General features: G+C 38.1%; 1 protein-coding gene across 2 annotated transcripts in view; it reads right to left on the reverse strand.

Moving 5' to 3' along the window:
• CNTN3 (contactin 3) overlaps nt 1-18,939 on the reverse strand; it is a 332,442-nt gene that overhangs the window by 19,946 nt on the left and 293,557 nt on the right. For both annotated transcript variants that reach the window (XM_035276115.3, XM_054245874.2), the window contains 6 exons: nt 17,981-18,139; nt 17,732-17,881; nt 16,112-16,182; nt 14,486-14,720; nt 11,673-11,788; nt 3,259-3,445 (listed from right to left, as the gene is read on the reverse strand). In XM_035276115.3, coding sequence (XP_035132006.1) covers nt 3,259-3,445; nt 11,673-11,788; nt 14,486-14,720; nt 16,112-16,182; nt 17,732-17,881; nt 17,981-18,139 — 918 coding nt within the window. The remainder of the gene's footprint in view (nt 1-3,258; nt 3,446-11,672; nt 11,789-14,485; nt 14,721-16,111; nt 16,183-17,731; nt 17,882-17,980; nt 18,140-18,939) is intronic.

Below are 18,939 nucleotides of genomic sequence, written 5' to 3' on the forward strand. Positions count from 1 at the left end.
ATGAAACTCGCAAATTTTAAGTGAGATGGCAAAAGACTGCGGCATGTTTTGAATTCACAATGTGCAGTCAAGAGGAAGTACATTTGATTAATAACAGTACTTGAGGTTCAACTTGCTTTTTTAGATTTCATTCATCCATTCAATATTTAATACGCTGCTCCCACGTGCTGTGTTTATGCTGGGCACTGTGGCTGCGTAAATAAGACACAGAAGGACCCTTTCCCTGTAAAGTTTAGAATCCATAGGGGAAGAGAGATAGCAAGCAGGTAATCAAAAGTGTTATTTTAGCTCTTTATGCTCAAGGCAGAGGAGTAATTCTCTTCATAGTGCTAATCACAAGAGCCTTACCAAAATTCTTAAATAGGATTTGCAGTTAAACCATGTCAAAGCTTAGGATGACTATTAAGAGCTACCAGTAACAATATTATTAATGGCTTTAAGAGATTCTGTTTTACTTGTAATTTTGGTACATATTTAAAAATTACTAACATAAAAGTTAAAAATTAACGTATGTTCTTTACATGCCATTTTAGGATGATTGGGATTTTAATGATCTATATGAATTTCCCACCCAACATAGGAAATTGTCTGTAATAGCATCTACAGATCAACCTAAAGACTCCAGTTGAACTGTGGCAACAGCAGAGCATTGTTTTTGAGAGATTTCATTTAGTTGCTGGAATTCCCATAAGCTTAAGCGCCATGAGCATAGAAGCCATGACCACCTGTGATCATCTTACCCAGTTCCTAAGCACACAGCAAAATTACAATAAATAAAGGTATTAAATGAGTGATGTAATTCTAACAATATGGCTGAAAGAGAGGATACCATAGTGTTTAAAACTATGGATTTGGACGCCCATCCTGTTACTTACTCTGCAATCTCAGTACAGTTATTTGACCTCCATATGCCTCAGCTTCTTCCTCTCTAAAGTAAGCATACTAATACCTTCATGTCATGATACTGCTGTGGGAATTAAGAATCCGTACATGAAAATCACTGAGAACCATGACTGGAAATTGCTCAGTGTCAATCATAATTATCATCATCAGTGTTACATGCAAATTTCTACTTTAGATTGGGTGTTTATATGCTATCTATAAATTACAAAGGGATTTTGGTTCTTTTTAAAATTTTAATTCATTCATTGTAAGTTATCATGACATTTCTATTGTTTTCTAATCAATCTATTCCTTCTGTCTTATCAATTCACTAAGTTCTTCACTGATTCCACTATGATGTTATACTATCTTTTAAAATCATAATTTCCTAGCAAGTAATCACATCATTATTAAGTCAGAGAAAAAGCCAGATAAACTTGTTTGCATATACTTTTGCAATCAGAATTTTTGATTGATGTTGTGTTTGGAATATATAAATAATGATGTATATTTAGACCATATTAATTCAGTAAGAATTGTTGAGACAACCAAATATATTTGGCAAAGAGTTGTAAATACAGAATTTTGTTTCTGTATTTCCAAACCCATGTGCTCCTTGGTCTAATAGCAATGAAGTGGTATGAAAAAGAGATAGATCAGACTTCCCCTAATAATTAGATAAGGATCATGTTAAATTGGTACATTAGTTGGTTGCTTACAAATGGGTCTTGCTATAGAAAATCAAACGTTTTGTTGCTAAACTTGGGCTCTGCAATGCTCCCTGTACTAGTCAGTTGTTAGCCACACTCTTTTTTCTACAGATATAAAAAGTTTAACACACAAACTTCTCTAATAAGATCTACACTGGTTAATTAACATCGCAAGTAGTAGAATTACGTCTTACATTAAAGTTAACCATAAAAAACACTAGCCAATCATATTCAATTGTATATTATTGGAGTTCTTTGCAATTTTAGACAAAAAATGTATGTTTTCAAAAACAATGGAAATGATATATGGAAACAGAAAGCAACCAAGTATAAAAACTGTCTTATTCTTACCAAAAATTAGCTAAGCAAATATTTTTATTCAATTAAGAAATTTGAGGCTGGGCTTGGTGGCTCACGTCTATAATCCCAGCTTTGGGAGGCCAAGGCAGGAGGATCACAAGGTTAAGAGATCAAGACCATCCTGGCCAACAAGGTGAAACCCCGTCTCTACTAAAAACTAAAAAAATTAACTGGGTGTGGTGGTGCACGCCTGTAGTCCCAGCTACTTGAGAGGCTGAAGCAGGAGAATCGCTTGAACCCAGGAGGTGGAGGTGGTAGTGAGCTGAGATTGCACCACTGTACTCCAGCCTGGATGACATAGCGAGCCTCCATCTCAACTAAAAATAAATAAATAAATAAAATAGAGAGAAAGAAATAGGAAAATAAATTAAGAAGACAATTTTCTGCAAGTAAAAGTATCACTGTGTGTAAATTACCTAATCCCTTCAAGCCATGCTTTCATCACCTTCAAAATAGATATAATAATAGCACCTACCTTGTGGGGGTAGTTATGAGGACTAAATGGGGAACGAGCATAAATTACTTAGTGTTTTCAGTCACCATTAGCTACGATGAGGGCAATGACAACGGTAACTCAAACATTTGCATTGTGAGTAAGTACCAATACAACACAATGATTAAATGTATACTATGCTATTAGATTAACTGAAATATGTGTAGAACATTCCAAATTGTAAATCACTGACTTTCTTGTAGATGAAGTTAATAGTAACTCGTAATTGGAGCTGGAGAATTTACCTTTGAATATACAGCTAACAAAAACTCAGCTTTGAAAGCAACACTGACAACTCTGGTTAGATTTTTTAAAGTATCAGTACGTTTACATGGACCATCATCATCTTCAGCTTCTGCTGATAATCATTTAATGCACAATGCCATTTTTTTGAATAATGTAGAAAAGAAAGGTAAAGAAGGAAAAAATCACAACTGATTCTTCAGCATTAACTTTAACTTATTCATGCTTATCAGAAATCCTCAAGCTTTGGGAAACTAAAAATACATGAAAGTAAATCCAACTAAGCTTATCATATTTTAAAAGAAAAGGGGATAGATTTAACCTAACACCCCACACTAAGGTTTTTTCCAAAAGTGCACATTCATTTTCCCAGGGAGTCTCTACCTAAAGATTTAGGGATATTATGAAAACAAGGGTATGTGTGGCTCTGAGTATTAAGGTTTTGGAGTTAGGTTTATATAATCTGGTGAAATTAATGACTTGGGTTATCCATTTCAAATGATGTAGAAGGCTATCATTTTTAATGCAAACTATTTTTCTTGCCATTCAAAGAAATCAGCATATACTTACGCGTTTTCTTGGTGGTTGCATTAACTGTGGCACTAAAGGGCCCGGCGCCAGCACTGTTGTAAGCACGGACAGCTGTGTAATAGGCCAGGTTGCTCTTCAGGCCCAGTAGTCTGGCTGATGTCTCATTTCCTGCCACTTTCACTTTACTGGATGATTCCTCCTTTCCACCACTATTCCAGTACCGCACCTGGTGGGCAGAAGACACCAAATATGTGAAGGCTTAAAAAAATTCTGCCCTTCTCATTAAGTGATTTTCATTAAAATGAGCACTGATCTATTCAACAGATATTTACTAAAAACCTACTATTTGCTAGGTGCTGCATTAGGCTGAGTGTCACAGCAGTGAAAATAGAGGAAAGGGACTCTACGAGGAGAAAAGTAGTGAGCAAATAAATATACAAAACAGATAAATCCAAACAGAGCAAGTGCTGAGTATGACCAGACCAGGCGATTATAAGTGGGAGAATTAAGGACAAATATACATATAACTAAAACATAGAAACGAAGTGTTATCATTAATATTGCCAATTTTCTGTAATTTTTACTATGTTCTATAAAATTTGGCTCAAAAATGCTTATATTAAGGCCAGATCATTTTTTTAAAAGGTGGAAAAGTCAAGGAAGAAATACAAATGATAATAACCCCATTTCCTTCTCAGTTGTGTTTTGGATTTAAGCAGTCAAAGTGCTACAAGTGAAAGAACAGACTATCTCTATGCTAATTTGGATTTTGTAGGCGCAACTACAGCACAGGGATGGAGAAGAAAAAGCGTCTAGGGTGAAGGAACAGCATTTGGAAATGTAATTGAGAAAAGAGTGAATATAAGCTTGACAAAACATGAAGGTAGCATCTACAAAAGGTAAGCAGAGAGACAAATATTGCAAAGCATACCAGAAACCCTGCTAGCAAGAAAATGTCAGCAGACCCGACCGGGGAAGACAAGCTGGAATACACTAATATGAAACAAATTATAAAATAACTCTGTTTAAAACATCTAGATTTATTAAAGAAGAAACTGAATCTACCATGCAAAAACAGAAGATTTTAAAAAAAAAGACCAGACAGATTTGAAAAATAAAACACAGGACTCTTGGACCTAAAATATACAATTATTAAACAGATAAAATCAGTGACAGAATTAAGCTGAAGACTTATGGTGAAAAGGGAACTAATTAACCCAGAACAGAGCCTGTATAAAGAATTAAACATTATGAAAGCAAAGTTAAGAGACACTGAAGGTAGAATGAAAAATTCTAACTGGAGTTCCAGAAGGAGGGACTGAGGAAAAAGCAATGATCAAAGGGAAAAAGGCAGAGAAATTTCCAGAACTGAAGAAATCCAGCAATTTTCATATTATAAATTCACTCTGAGTTTAGAGTAGGAAAAATAAAAGGCAAATCCACTCCAGAGGAGAGGGTTGTTACGGCTGAATTGTGGTTCTCAATCATTTTTCATTGCTAGACACCTGAGAGTTACAGGCTATCTTCTTGAGCAGTCGTGGGTGACTATACCTTAGTTTGCCAGTGAGGATGTGCACGTGGGACAGGAATTAACTGCATTTCCTCACCCAGCAGACAGCAGCAGGGGAAGGATGGTAAGGTGGATTCACACACCTGAGGCAGGATCTTGTCTTTCTTGGTTATCAACATAGCTTTACTGCCCACAGCAAAGCCTGTGTATACTAACCATTAAATGCTGTGGAATTGTTGAATAACCTGAACATAGTTTAAAAATGCCTCCCCGAGTCCTATGGCAGAGATTCATCAGGCTATGTATTTAATTCCCAATATTCTATTTATCTGTGAAACATCAAAACTCCAATTTCTTGATGAGACAATAAAATTTTTTTCCTTTAGAATCATAAAACCATTTCACAAACCAATATATTTGTATTTGGGTAAGTAAACAGAAACACAGTTGAAAAATATCAGAATTAAAAGTATCTCTATTACTTCCAGTAATTTGGTTTTTCCAAAAAAAGAATGTTCCTATTGTGAAGAGTCCTTAATAACACTGCATCAGAGATTTCACTTAATTTATATTTAAAATGAAATGCAGTTTATAAAAATAATCTATTAAAATGGCATTTTCAGCCATTAAAGAGTAGGTATTAAATCAGAAGTACTCTTTTAATAGACAAAAATAATTATGTTCATACTTATAGATTTTCAAAGACAAATATTTTAATTTAGCAGTTAAACCAGACACATTAAAATAAATAGAAAGCAGGTAAAAATGCATTAAAGGTCTTTTAGGAAGGCAAACCCAGATGTGTCTCCCACTCTTCTTCATTCTGCTCTCAGCCCCTAGGAGAGCTGACTGGTATAAACTATCATCAGTCTGGTTCCTTTGTCCTGTGGCTTCTCGCTGGGTGTAGCTTATAGAACGCTGGTAGTGGGAGGGTAAGAGGAGAGAGAGGCTGGGATATTTATTCCCTTGCATTCCCCAGTGCTGAACCACTATTTGGTAGGGACTATCTTTACCTAATAAAGAATACAGCACCGTTTGGGCAATCTTCACTCACAAAAGGCTCTGGCTACTGCTCTCTCCAACCCTTTGACCCTCTTCAAAAGTCTGCATTATACTCACTTGAATGTTTTTTTTTTTGCCTGTCTTACATTTATTTCAGTATGCCTCAACTGTCTGTATCCCATTTTCCCATGTGCATTCGGTTTGTGCTAGAGTGAATTCTTTGCCCAATTGCAGGCAATTAGACCTAATGCATACATCTTTTATTCCAGTGGGATTTTCATAGTGTTAAAAAAAAAGTACTTATATATTTGACATCTTTTTTCTTTTCTTTTCTGTTTGTTTTTTTTAGACAGGGTCCCATTGTGTTTGTTGCACAGGCTGAAGTGCAGCAGTGGCATGATCTTGGCTCACTGCAACATCCACCTTCTGGGTTCAAGCAATTCTCCTGCCTCAGCCTCCCAGATAGCTGGGATTACAGGTGCCCACCACAATGTCCCACTAATCTGTGTATTTTTAGTAGAAACAGGGTTTCACCATGCTGGCCCTACTGGTCTTGAACTCCTGACCTCTGGTGATCCACCCATCTCGGCCTCCCCAAGTGCTGGGATTACACAGGTGTGAGCCACCACACCAGGCCTACATCTTTTTTCATTCTAATTGAGATATTAGGAACTAAACACATTCTGTACAGCTGTTTGGAACAGGAGGCTGGAAGAAGGCATCAGTGAAGTTTAAGACTGGCATTCTATTATGGCATATTAGTTCGTTCTGCCAAACTTAAAAAAAATTGATTGATTCCTCCAAAATATGCTAATCTGTATCATTTTGCAAGTGTAGACTTGTTTTAATCATTTATCAATACCATTCTCCCAAATTTGGCTTTTTTTCAAAACAGAGAAAGACTTTAAAGAAATGGACTGTAGATACTGCACTAGAACGTGGGAGCTTTCATTCCTCAGGCACCCAGGATCCATGAACTTAAAGGCTTCTGCCTTTCTTTATCATGTCTGTATCTCTTGTTCCTACCCAAAAGGGCAGCAGAAAAGATCTGAGCCAGAGTGAAACGGCTTAGCTGATGAAATAAATTGGAGCCCAGGGAAATGAGCTTCTCAACTACTGCTTGGTCAAATCAGAAAGAAAATTAGTCTGGATGCTAATGATGATATGTGCTCAGCATGCCACATGGCACATGATCAACCCTCACTGAGATGAGAGAAAGGCAGGAGCTATTAACAATTTTAAAGCCAAATTGGGGAAACTGCAACCCGGAAAGTTAGCCACATGACTGATAATTAAATACTCTGCCAAGTCCTTCTCCCCACCAAGGTTAATTTTTAAATCATCACTGAAACTAAGAAAAGACATATTTTTATCCTGGTATAATTACATAAATTATTTTGTAAGATTTTCCCAATTAGTACTTCTTTCAGCTTGTTTCCTTTCACTTTATACTTACCAAGCATTTGGGGAAGAAATGTTTAATCGTTGTTTCCTTTCAGTACTGTATTCATGCTACATTTGGACATTCTATTTGCTACTCTTTACACAAACAGGCAAGCAGCAGTGCATTTCAACCTGTAATTAATTTCAAGAAAGCCCCATTTTCCCATAGCTCTTCTCATCTTTCCGTGTCCCACTTTGATGGCAACATCAGCACGCATTAGAAATGGTGGCCACTGGGTCCCACACTGGGACTAGGCTATATTACTACATATTACTTCACTGTGTTTTTTTCTTCAGTACAATCTCATCCCAAAGCCCAATATTTAAAACAGAGAAAAGAGAAACCCGTAAGTCTCTTTGGGCCATTTTGACAACTGCAGCTTTATCTCATTTAATTTGCAAACAATACTGCAAGTTGTTATTATCTCTCATTTAACTGAGCCTTGGAGAGCTTTAACAACTTGCTCAAGGGCATACAGCAACAGGGTAGCAGAGGCCAAACTGCATTTATTCGATCAATGTATATTTTTTGTCCGCCTCCTAGATGTCAGATACTGCTCCGGGTACTTATAGATTGGGAAACCAAAAGGCCAAGTTCCTCATCCCTTGTAGAGTTTATATTCAACCTAGTAGGTCTGAACACAGGTTTGTCTAATTCTAAAATGGTGTGGACTCAACTGGTCACTATGATGGCTCCATAGGGATTTTAAAATGTTCTATCTTTCTGTTAAACTCTCTATCCTGGCATGACCCATAATGGTGTAATTCTACTTTCTTATAAAATATCCTTATCTAGATGACTCCTTATCAACTTAAATTTATATACAGTTATGTTTCATAATGACAGAGATATGTTCTGAGAAATGTATCATTAGAAGGTGGTGGCACTGTATGAACATCATAGAGAGCACTTGTGAAACCTGCATGGTATAACCTACTACACAATTAAGCTAGGTGGTGTAGCCTAGTGCTCCTAGGCTAGGAACATGTACAGCATGTTACTCTACTGAATACTGTAGCCAACTGTTAACACAATGGTACATTTTTGTGTATTCAAACACACCTAAACATAGAAAAGGTACAGTAAAAACACGGCATTATAATCTTACAGGACTACTGTTGTATATGTGATCTGTCCTAAACTGAAATGTTATTATGTAGTACATGACTATATCAAAAAATCAACATCTACCTGCCCCTAAGCCATCCAACAACCACCAGTGACTGCCGGCACTCTTGTTCTGCTTGGAATCCCACAAGCCGTTCATGTATAGTCTTCCATTTATTTTTCTTAAGTATTCTACAAGTTAAGACCAGGTCAAGAATTGTGATTCTGTCATGGACTGTAAAGGACAAAGTTGTTCACGGTGAGTGTGTATGTCAGTCTCCCATCTGAGGAGTGCGTATGTGTTCATCTACATTCTTTAAATAAATTTGATCTAGCATTGAATCCCATATCCTGCTCAGTCAATGTGAGATTCGGCCAGATAATTCCTGGGGCTCCCTTCCCAAAGCTCCCAAGATTACTTATTTTTGCATTTGATTTGAGCCCTTTAATTCTAGCAGCTGGGGGCCATGTTTGGTGAGTGGGAAATCACTGCTGGGTGTGGGAAACACAGTCTTTCACTTTTATGGCCCTGCCATCAACCTGGGCACTGCCTTAGGAATATGTAGGTCCTAGGAGGCTTTGTAAGCTTCAGACGTTTATTTCTTCCAACATCATTAGAAATTTCTCTTCTATGATTTCCTCAGTTGCAATTTCTCTCCTCTAACCCTCCAAAAAACGTGCAACAATCTCCTTAATGGCCTGAACTTTTGAAACAAAGCAAGCAAGGAAAGCGTCCTGCAGGCAACTCCTTCTGATAGCTTTTGGCATAATCCCTTGAGTTAAGGTAGCTTACAGTCAATTATTTGCTACAAAATATTTACTGGGGAGAAATAGACACATTAATATATCAAAAATTATTCTGAGTCATGGCTCACACCTACTATTTATTATGATGAGCCAAAAATTGTGAGAAGCTCATTAGATAACTAATCTTATCCCAGCCTCCCAATATCCTAATGAGATGAGGCCTATTAGTGTCCTCATTCTACAGGTCAGGAAAATGAGGCGCATAGAGTTTATGTAACTTTCCCAACACAGAGGGTAAGTGGCAGAATTGGGATTTGCTGTGGGACTAGCCTCAGAGTCACATTCCCTTACAGCTGTGCTCCTTCCAGCCCATGTACCTTCACCTCATTGCCAATGCCTCTGCCAGTTATCTAACCATGAGGGAGATACTGTTGGCTCCCCATCATCTTTCATTGCTTGCATCCATTGTGATGGAATTAAATGACTCTTTCATCCAGCTCTTCTTGGCTTCCTTTAAGATGCTGTTCAAGTTGTTCTCCTGTATTTATGTGGTGTTTTACTTCTTCATACTCCCTTTGCCTTCCTTAAGTCTGGACTATTCTGTCTCTGATCAGGCTTCTCTTTATTGAGACCAGTGTTTATTATGTTTAAGTATGTAGGAAGACGTTTCCTTACAGATACTTACTAAAAATATATACAAACAAGACTAGTCCTAAGTGTTTGGATTAAATGGGTCCCGGGAGAGTTGTGGGAGCTCAATTTTAATAATACCTTTAGGTAATTCTGCTGTCGGGGGTTCACAGTCCATACTTTGAACCACATTGCTCTATTCCCTATGCTTTCTTTTCTTAATTTGTTAGTATTAATTTAAGTCAATGCTTGTTCGATTACAAGGAACAGAAACTCAAGGAACTTCAATTATGAAAAGAATTTATTAAAAAGAACCTCAAGGTAACATTATGAAAAATAATAAAGCCAAGTCATTTGAGAACTGAATGACTGTCAAAGAGCTATTTTATTCTGGCTGTTCCCACTTTTTTTGAGACAGAATCTCACTCTGTCACCCAGGCCAGAGTGCAATGGCATAATGAGGGCTCACTGCAGCCTCGACCTCCAGGGCTCAAACAATTCACCCATCTCAGCCTCCCAAGTAGCTAGGACTATAGGCATGTGCCACCACGCCTGGCTAATTTTTGTATTTTTTGTAGAGATGAGGTCTCACTAAGTTACTCAGGCTGTTGAACCCCTGGGCTAAAGGGATCCTCCTGTGTTTTCCTTCCAAAGTGTTGGGATTATAGGTGTGAGCTACCACACCTGGCTTATTCTGCCCTCTTGAAGGTTCAATGGGCCCTTGTCTCCTCCATTCTTTAGGGTTGTGTGGGAGTGTATCTATCTCTGCAGATTAGCTTTATCCTGCTTGTCTATGGCACTAGTTTGGGAAGTTTGAACTAAGCCCCAAATCTGACACACTATTGCATTACACTCACTAACTATAAACTCATTATTTATTTAAATATCTCAAACAAGAATCTGACTTGCTAGGCTTCACAGTCCACAGAGTATTTACACCTGATCAAGAGGCCAACCTGGAGCCCTCATTTGAAGGTGTGTTGACAAGTGGAGGACACGTGGCCCTGTGATGCAAATCTGCCTGTGTAAGCCTGACACTGATTCAGGAGTTACCAGCTTCCTCAGGGAAGGTTGGAGGGAAGCTTCGTGAGAAGACAGCTGTGGGTGGGATGAAATCACAACTATGAATCCCACAATGTCATTGTTGGCAAAATCTTCTTAGAGTTTTATTTATCTTGCCAGTTCTCAGCTCCACTGCTCTCAGTTTCTTCTAACTGCTCACTACTAAATATGGGACCCAGTCCAAGGGATTCTTCTTGGCCTTTAAAGCCATCTGCGACCTGGTCCTTCTGTGCCTATCTGTAGGAATCTTCTGTAGGTGGGGCCTCTATCCCTCTGCTTTTCCAACATGCCATGCTCAAACTGGAATGTTTTCCACTTTCTCCACCTTTACTTACTTTCTCTTGAAAGTCCTGTTAAACCTTATTACTCTTATAAAGACTTCCAAGATGTCCCATCCTTCTTGACAACTCAAACATTTCCTGTTTGGGTGACCTAGTCAGACTTTCATCATATTTGGTCTTACATTAACCTCTCTTTTAGATGTTTCATCTTATTTCACTAAACAGAGAGGTCTTTGATGTCTCGAATTATGTTACAGACAGCTGACTTCTCCAGAGCCTATGGAAGAACCCCACAGTGTAACAAACACACCAAGAAAGTAAGACAAAGAGCTGGAGGACAGTGGCTTCCTGTTTACAAAAATACTCTATGAACTTAATACTGCAGCTCAATCTCACCCTTATTTTTTAGCAAACTTGTCTAAAATATTAGGCTCACATTATACATGATTTCATTTCATATTCTTTTTTTGTTCCTTTTCTACTCCAACTAACGTTATTTTAATTCAACTGGTTAAATTCAGTATACGTTGAACATCAAATAAAACAATGTGTTGATAAAAAAATTTCAGCTAAAGACTTCAAATAAGATGTCATTGTTAAGGATTTTAAGTGCAAGGAGACAAAGTAGCATGGTAACATACACACATGATTTAATTTGAAAAGAAATTACCTCATAGCCCAGTAAATGTCCATTGCTCAACTTCCAAGGAATGGTGTTCCATGAAACCTCAATTTCTGAGGAAGACAGGCTATTTGCAGAGACTTGAGATGGGGCCACTGTAGGCTCTGTGCAGAAACAGAAATTGAAATACTATGGTAATTTTGGCAGTTTAAAACATATATTAATGTTATTTTTATAAAAGCATTTTAATATATTTGAAAATTGTATGAAATATTCTGGCACCACATGTTGAAAATAGAGACACTGGTCTGTTTCCGTTTCTTAGGAAAACATGGCGACACAGCTACAGGTTTTTCCTTGCAAAATAGCTGTGACAACCTATACTTTTTCCCCTTGCACATCTTTCTTGGCATCTTCCTCTTCTTCCTTTTCTTCCCCTTTGTTCTTCTCATCGCGTCTTTATTTCCTTCCGTTCATCTCATTCTCACTGCATGGAAACTTCTCTGCCCACAAATGCTACTTAGTTTTCATTTTGCCAAACAAAGGTCTAGGTCAAGTAAAGCTCATATACACAATAAACACTGAGTAAATACCTTCTCTAGTGAAACCTACAGAAGGGACAACTGAAATGTGGATGGCATCCTCTTTTGAAGGAGTAGATAGACATGCAGGTAGCTTATAATACAGCAAGAAGATCTCCTTTGTAATAAGCACTGTTGCGGTCCTATGGGATTCATAGTGGTTCTCCTCTCTCAGAGCCCAGCTCTGAGCAGGAATCTCCCCTCCCTCAGGTGCATTTCTTTGTCAAAGGATCCTGCTTCTCTGCCAAGGTGGCTTGATGCTGAGATGAATTCTTGGTCTAAGGTTGGGTCTCTTAGACTTTCTCTCCTGAGAATTTGAAACTTGGTTTGGAGAGTCAGGGAGTACTTGGAGCTCACTGATCCACTGTAGCTGCTCTAGAGGAGCAGACCATTTTCTGAGGTTCCAGGGCTTCCTGATTAAAATTATTTGTGGGGTTTGCTGTATAATTCTCTCTAGGATTCACAGAGACACCCTGAAGATTTCATAGAAATCTTTTGTTTCTTTCTTAGGCAAACCCAATTCATTTCTCATGTTTGAACAGAAAGACTTTTAGCTAACTCTTCAGTGGGAGCAAAAATGGTAAAAGGAGAAAGAAAATGAGGGAGTCAAGAATGAGTAAGAGGCTGTGGCTGCCCGTCTTTTCCAGTTGCCAGCACCTAGGTCCTGGATGCACAGGTTGACAGTGTCCAAAAACTCCCTGGATAATTGCCATCACTCCCCCAAACCCTGACTTGCCCCTGTAATACCTGGCAGCTTTTGGAAATGAGGTCTGGATATGAATTTAAGACTCTTCCTTTTGCAAAGACTTTTATAATCCTTTAAAAAAAATGCCTCTCAGAACTCAATGGAAAGTGAGAAGACAAGAATAGGGGCAGGGATCCAAAGAAGAATCAACTCTACTTACTGTTCTTAGGAATGACAACTGCAGACCATTTTTCGCCACTACTGTCAGGAGGGTAGAAGAGACACTGATGTACTTCATGAGCTCAGAATGGTTAAGGGCAAAGGCCTTGGATAAAATATCGACTGTACCACTCACTACTAGGAATTTTGGCAAATTTATTACTCTCTTTTACAAGGCTTCCATTTTCCCATTTGTAAATGGGAAATAATAGTGCCTACATTTCATTCTTCATTTGAAATTTCAAATTAGGTCATGTCTGGCAGATGGTAAAACTTCTGTTCATGTTAGTTTCTACCAATTTTTGTTTTTTTTGGTAGAAATATATAAGATAGCCAATAGTTTTGGCTGATCTATGAAATGGCAATTTCATATAATTCTTCTACTTTTATTGTTTTCTAAAATGGTCATAAGACAAAACATAGATGTCTTGATATCTGGGACACGCATAAAAGAAAAACAAATAAATGGAATGGGTTCAGAGTGGACTATGTCTGTATCTCTACCAGCAGGAACTCATATATTTCAAACCTGCACACTGCATTTCTGTTGAATGAGATACTGTTGTTCCTGTCTCTTAATCCACTAACATTCTTTTCCTAGGCCATGGGAACTACTGTACCACAGGACTAGGGTAGCTCTAAGGGGTATATTTTTAGTACCCAAGGTAAGGCTATAGTTTTCCTTGCTTCACAAGCTGGAACTTAGGAAGTACTTCTCATAAACATACTTTTAACTGATGGTTATGATCTGAGACAAGTCTCAATCAATTTTGGAGTTTATTTTACCAAGGTGTTAAGGACATGACCAGAAGGAAAAAAAAAACATGGCTTCACAGACACACTCTGTGGTCTGTATCCATTTCTAAAGGTGAATTTGAGGTATTTAATATTTAGAGTGGGCTAGAGTGGAAAGAGGAAGGGTATGTAAGCCACACGTTGCAAGGGAAAACAAGCAGATAGGACACTAGTCAATTAGGTCTCTGCTCAGTAAATCAGCACTTTACATAAGGTAAGGCAAACACGGAGTAGCTAGCTATAGAGATTTAACCTTTTTCTGTAGCTATCTGGTTAGGAACAAAAGAAAAGGCATTTTTTTTCATGACTTGGCTTTCAGCTTAATTTTTTCCTTTTGGCCTAGTGAACTGGGGTCCCAAGGTTTAATCTTCCTTTCACTGTTACATCCTCTAACTATCCATTAGGTCTTATACTTCGAGTCATTTATGATTGATCTTTATGACTTACACTGGGAATCTACTACTTGGGTCATTGCTCTTTGGAATAATATATTTGAAGTCGCAAAGAGACTCCAAATCAGTTTTTGGAGCACAAATAGTTTTTATTAGGTTGGAACTGATACACAGTCATGTTTTCCATACCTTCTTCTGCAGAGAACACTGTTGTCACTGGGCTAAATGGTCCTTCACCTTTGTTATTATAAACACCCACTTTAACTTCATATGGTGAGTATGGCACGATGCTTTCATTCCTAAAGACATATCTTGGGGTGTCAGGGGATGTCACCACTGTCTGGATCCAGGTGGTAACCCCAAGAGGGCGGAAAGCAACAACATACCCAAAACCTTCACCATTCTGTAGTTCCTCGGGGACTGGCTATAAAGGAAAGACATACTCAATCACCCTTACACATAAGGGCAAGGCAAAAATGAATGGAGCTGTAATCCACAGGCATTTCTAAAAGTCATCAAATAATCATCTACATTGTATTAAACAGTTAGATTTTAAAAAAGGAGAAAAACATCAACAGGAGAGTCATGTCAGCTGCTTTTAAACAGACATATGCCACCATTTCATAGCCATCCAGACACTGAACTGGAATTTTCTGTGTTTATTCAGATAGCTGATCACCTTATGGCTCAAGTATGAGTTTCTAATAAGATATACTGCTTTCAGTTGAAATTATCTGATCTCTTAAATCAAATAAAAATCATCTAATTCTTAATGTGGACTTTATGGAAAGAAACATTGAAATGTTGATTAAGCACAATAGGGTAAAACTAAAAAAAAAAGGAAGTAAATACTAATTTATAAATTAAGAAGTTACATTCCGGTAATTCCAACACTTTGGGAGGCCAAGGCAGGTGACTCACTTGAGGTCAGGAGTTTGAGAGCAGCCTGGCCAACAGAGCGAAACCCTGTCTCTATTAAAATACAGAAATTACCCAGCATGGTAGGATGTGCCTGTTATCCTAGCTATTTGAGAGGCTGAGATGGGAGGATCACTTAAACCCAGGAGGTGGAGGCTGCAGTGAGCCGAGATTGCGCCACTGCACTCCAGACTGGGCAACAGAGCAAGATCGTCTCTAAAGGAAAAAAAAAAAAAGAAAGGGTAAGAAATATTAACAAAATAAACTTAAAGCTATACTTGAGTCATGTCAAAAATTTTATTGACACATCATCAACATCTTTAAATAATGCAGGTAATTCTAGTACTTTCTGACTTAAAACATGTTAATTAACCTTTTTCCAAATGATGATGTAAAGCAAGCGCTGAGAGAACAGCCAGGAAAGAAACAGACTCAAGCACCTGCTGGAATAAGTGACTTCACCAGTGGGGGCTCCAAGGCTGCATAGAAAGTCATAAGAGGAGTTTGAGGGGCAACAGCCACAGCATGACTCATCCATATGTCTACCATCCTGGTGACCCTGGGCTAATCATTTCTTATCTCTGAGCTGGAGTATTTTCATCTATGAATTGTTGCAAGGATGACATGAGGAAGATACATGCTAAGTGCTAGGAACAGTGGGTGGCTCAGAGAAAGCATCAAAAAAATATTAGCTATTAGAGCTACCATCACTACCACCAGTCCCACTCCCACTAACCCCACCACCACCCACTACCACCACTAGCAGCAGCACCCATCAGCCACAACCCAGCACCACCACCAACACCTGCACCATCAGTCAGCATCACCACCCAGGAAGCCATAATGATCATGGGAACAGCAACACCCTGATGGGGAAGATACTGCCCAAACACTTACATCCCAGGTTATCACAAGTTCAGACCGGCTTCCGCCTCCTCCATTGACTTCAGAAGGAGGCACTTCTGGAACTGCATGAGTCAGAAAAACAGAGATGAAATGGCACTTGCATTTAGTAATACTTACCTCATAGACAAAGCAATTTTTAAAAATATTTAAAGTAATTTCATCCTTGGCACATTATTCATACACATGTGTGTTTATGTACATATTATATACATACATATATTTTTATGAGATTATCAAACAACGTATTTACATGAAATCACAAAAAATTAAAAATCTATCAAACAGTAAGAAAAACGTGACCAAGTTGGAAGAATACTTTGCTAGTATGAGAGTTAATGAAACAAGAAAAAGTGATTTAGCAGAGATGATGGGAAATCAATCCAGTATGAATGTTTAGCTTGTGACTATTCCAAGTAGGATATAATTCTGAGAACAACATTGGCTATACATAAGGATGACCCAGACTCAAACACTTAAATCTTGTTTTGAGGTCTTATTTATAAACTTCACAGGGGCATCAGATTCTGACTTATACTGAGAACTTTAGGCTTAGTGAACCCCATGACACAACTAGAATAGAAGTCCCATGAAAGTGGGTCTTTGGTATGTTCACAGCTGTACTTGCAATATCTAGAAAGTGCTGAGCACAAAGAGGATGCTAAAATATGTGTTGTGTGAACAAATGACCAGAACATGAGGGAAAGCACAGTTCCTCTGTTTCCCATATTTCCTAGCATAAACATTATATGCATTGCTCTGAATAAAACAGCAACATGACTCCCTCTTTCTCTTCCTCTTTCTTCCTCTCCTTTACTTATTTTTTTTTCTTTCCTTCTCTCAAAAAAAAAAAAACAAACAAACAGCAACATGAAAATTACTGAAACACATTTGATGACTTCCATCATAGCTGAGTTCCTAAAGTGATATACCAGCTTTGTTTCAAACTTCATTTTAGTTGATATTAACTAATACTACAGATTCTGAAAAGGCAAGTCTTTAGGTCTCAGCTGTCCCTATAATGTGATGTTACATACACTTTCTGAGTTTTAATGCTAGGATATTTTTAGAATAATAAAATCAGTCTTATGGTCTATGTGAATAGTTGTCCCACATGGAGATTCTTATCAAGGATTCTTTCTTAATTCAACACTTGAAGTGACATAATATACCTATTTATCAATTGCTTAAGCTCCTTCACTAAGCTTGATGGCAGAATGAGATTTCCTAGCAGCAGAACTCCCAAATGTCATTATCCTACCAATTTGTCAATGCTTGTTATAAATGAAAACAGCACTTACCCTGTTAACAGGGTAACTATGTCAGATAGTAATTATAACCTTAAGTGACAAAAACATATTCACTCAACATGCACTAATGATCATTTACGATGGACTGAACTCTTGGAAATGTCACACTACATCAGAATCACTTACATGTGTTTCCTTTGACAAATGCCATATGGCCAGTTCTGCCATTAGAAAGGTCAGATAATTGCAACAATGGATTATTGAGGCCGACTCCCTGCTGGCCTGGAGTTCAGGGCCAAGGGAAATGGAAGCACACATCCACAGAAATCTATTAACCCATTACTCAGAAAACAAAAACACTAACCTGCCTCTTCAGTTCTTACTTTTTCTGAGGGTAAACTGGGTTCTCCACCTCCAATTTTGTTACTGGCTACAACCCGAAATTCATATTCCACCCATGGGTTTAACTCGACAACAGTAGCTGTGTGTGTTTTCCCATCAATGACCTCAGGTACTGCAAAAGAATATTTAAGAGGTAAGAGTCTGTATGCTTTAGCATTTACCTGTAATCCATTAATATGTGTGCAGATGATATATGTCTCTCCCCCTTTACCTGTTGTGATGGTTTGCCAACCCACGGAGAAAGGTGTCCGAGCCTGGATAGAATAGGATATAACCGGGCTATGGTTATCTGTACCTTCTTTCCAAGAGAGTTGGGCTGTTGTATCTGTAATTTCATCTACCCTCACATTTTCTGGTGGTCCAGGTGAACCTAGAAAAGGTACAAATGCAAATGGTGGGTAGCAATTCCATAAAAGTCACCCTCCTATTAAAGAGAAGAGAATGTCACAAGACCACTTCAATACCTCTGACCTATCCCAATTTCAAAAGCACTTAGGGAAAAGGCCATTTACCTGGTGACCAAACAACTACTTCCCTCTACTACCCCACATTTCTGTTGTTAGATCTTAAATTTAGATGTGAGGCAGTAATTCCCAAACTATAATACTCTCTGACTGCAGATGACAGTCACTTTTAAAAACCTCTGTTCAGCAGGATTCTTTACCTTTCCAAATTCAATATCCTTTGCTCCTGTTGTGATGCCTTTCCCTTTAATCCACTGGTGTATCTCTGTAATTCCCAATTTGACATCTAGATGTGTTTTATTCTATGATGCACTCGGGTCATTTTTCAGCCCAGTAGCAAATCAGCACCCTGGACAGCAGCTCAGGTTGGCAAATTTTCTCAGGCATCCGGATGAATTTTTTCTATTTTTAGAAAATTGTCCCCCATGCAATTATTCCCAAATCCTGATTCTTTTGGAAGCAGACACACTGTACAATATTCTCTCTCAAATTAAATACAATCGTCGAATTAATGACATGTTCAAAAACGCATCAGCTTGGCAGCAGCTGTGGAATACCAATTACAGTAAGAGCTATTAGAAGGGCCGAGTTGAGATTTTTCTTTCTTTGAATTAGCACCCACCCTTATTGTCATATCCTGTGGTCTATGAGGGGGAATTAAATCAATATTATAACTCCTATGCTCATATACTATCTCAGCATGGTT

Source organism: Callithrix jacchus, chromosome 15 (assembly GCF_049354715.1).
Source record: "Callithrix jacchus isolate 240 chromosome 15, calJac240_pri, whole genome shotgun sequence".
Taxonomy (NCBI): domain Eukaryota; kingdom Metazoa; phylum Chordata; class Mammalia; order Primates; family Cebidae; genus Callithrix; species Callithrix jacchus.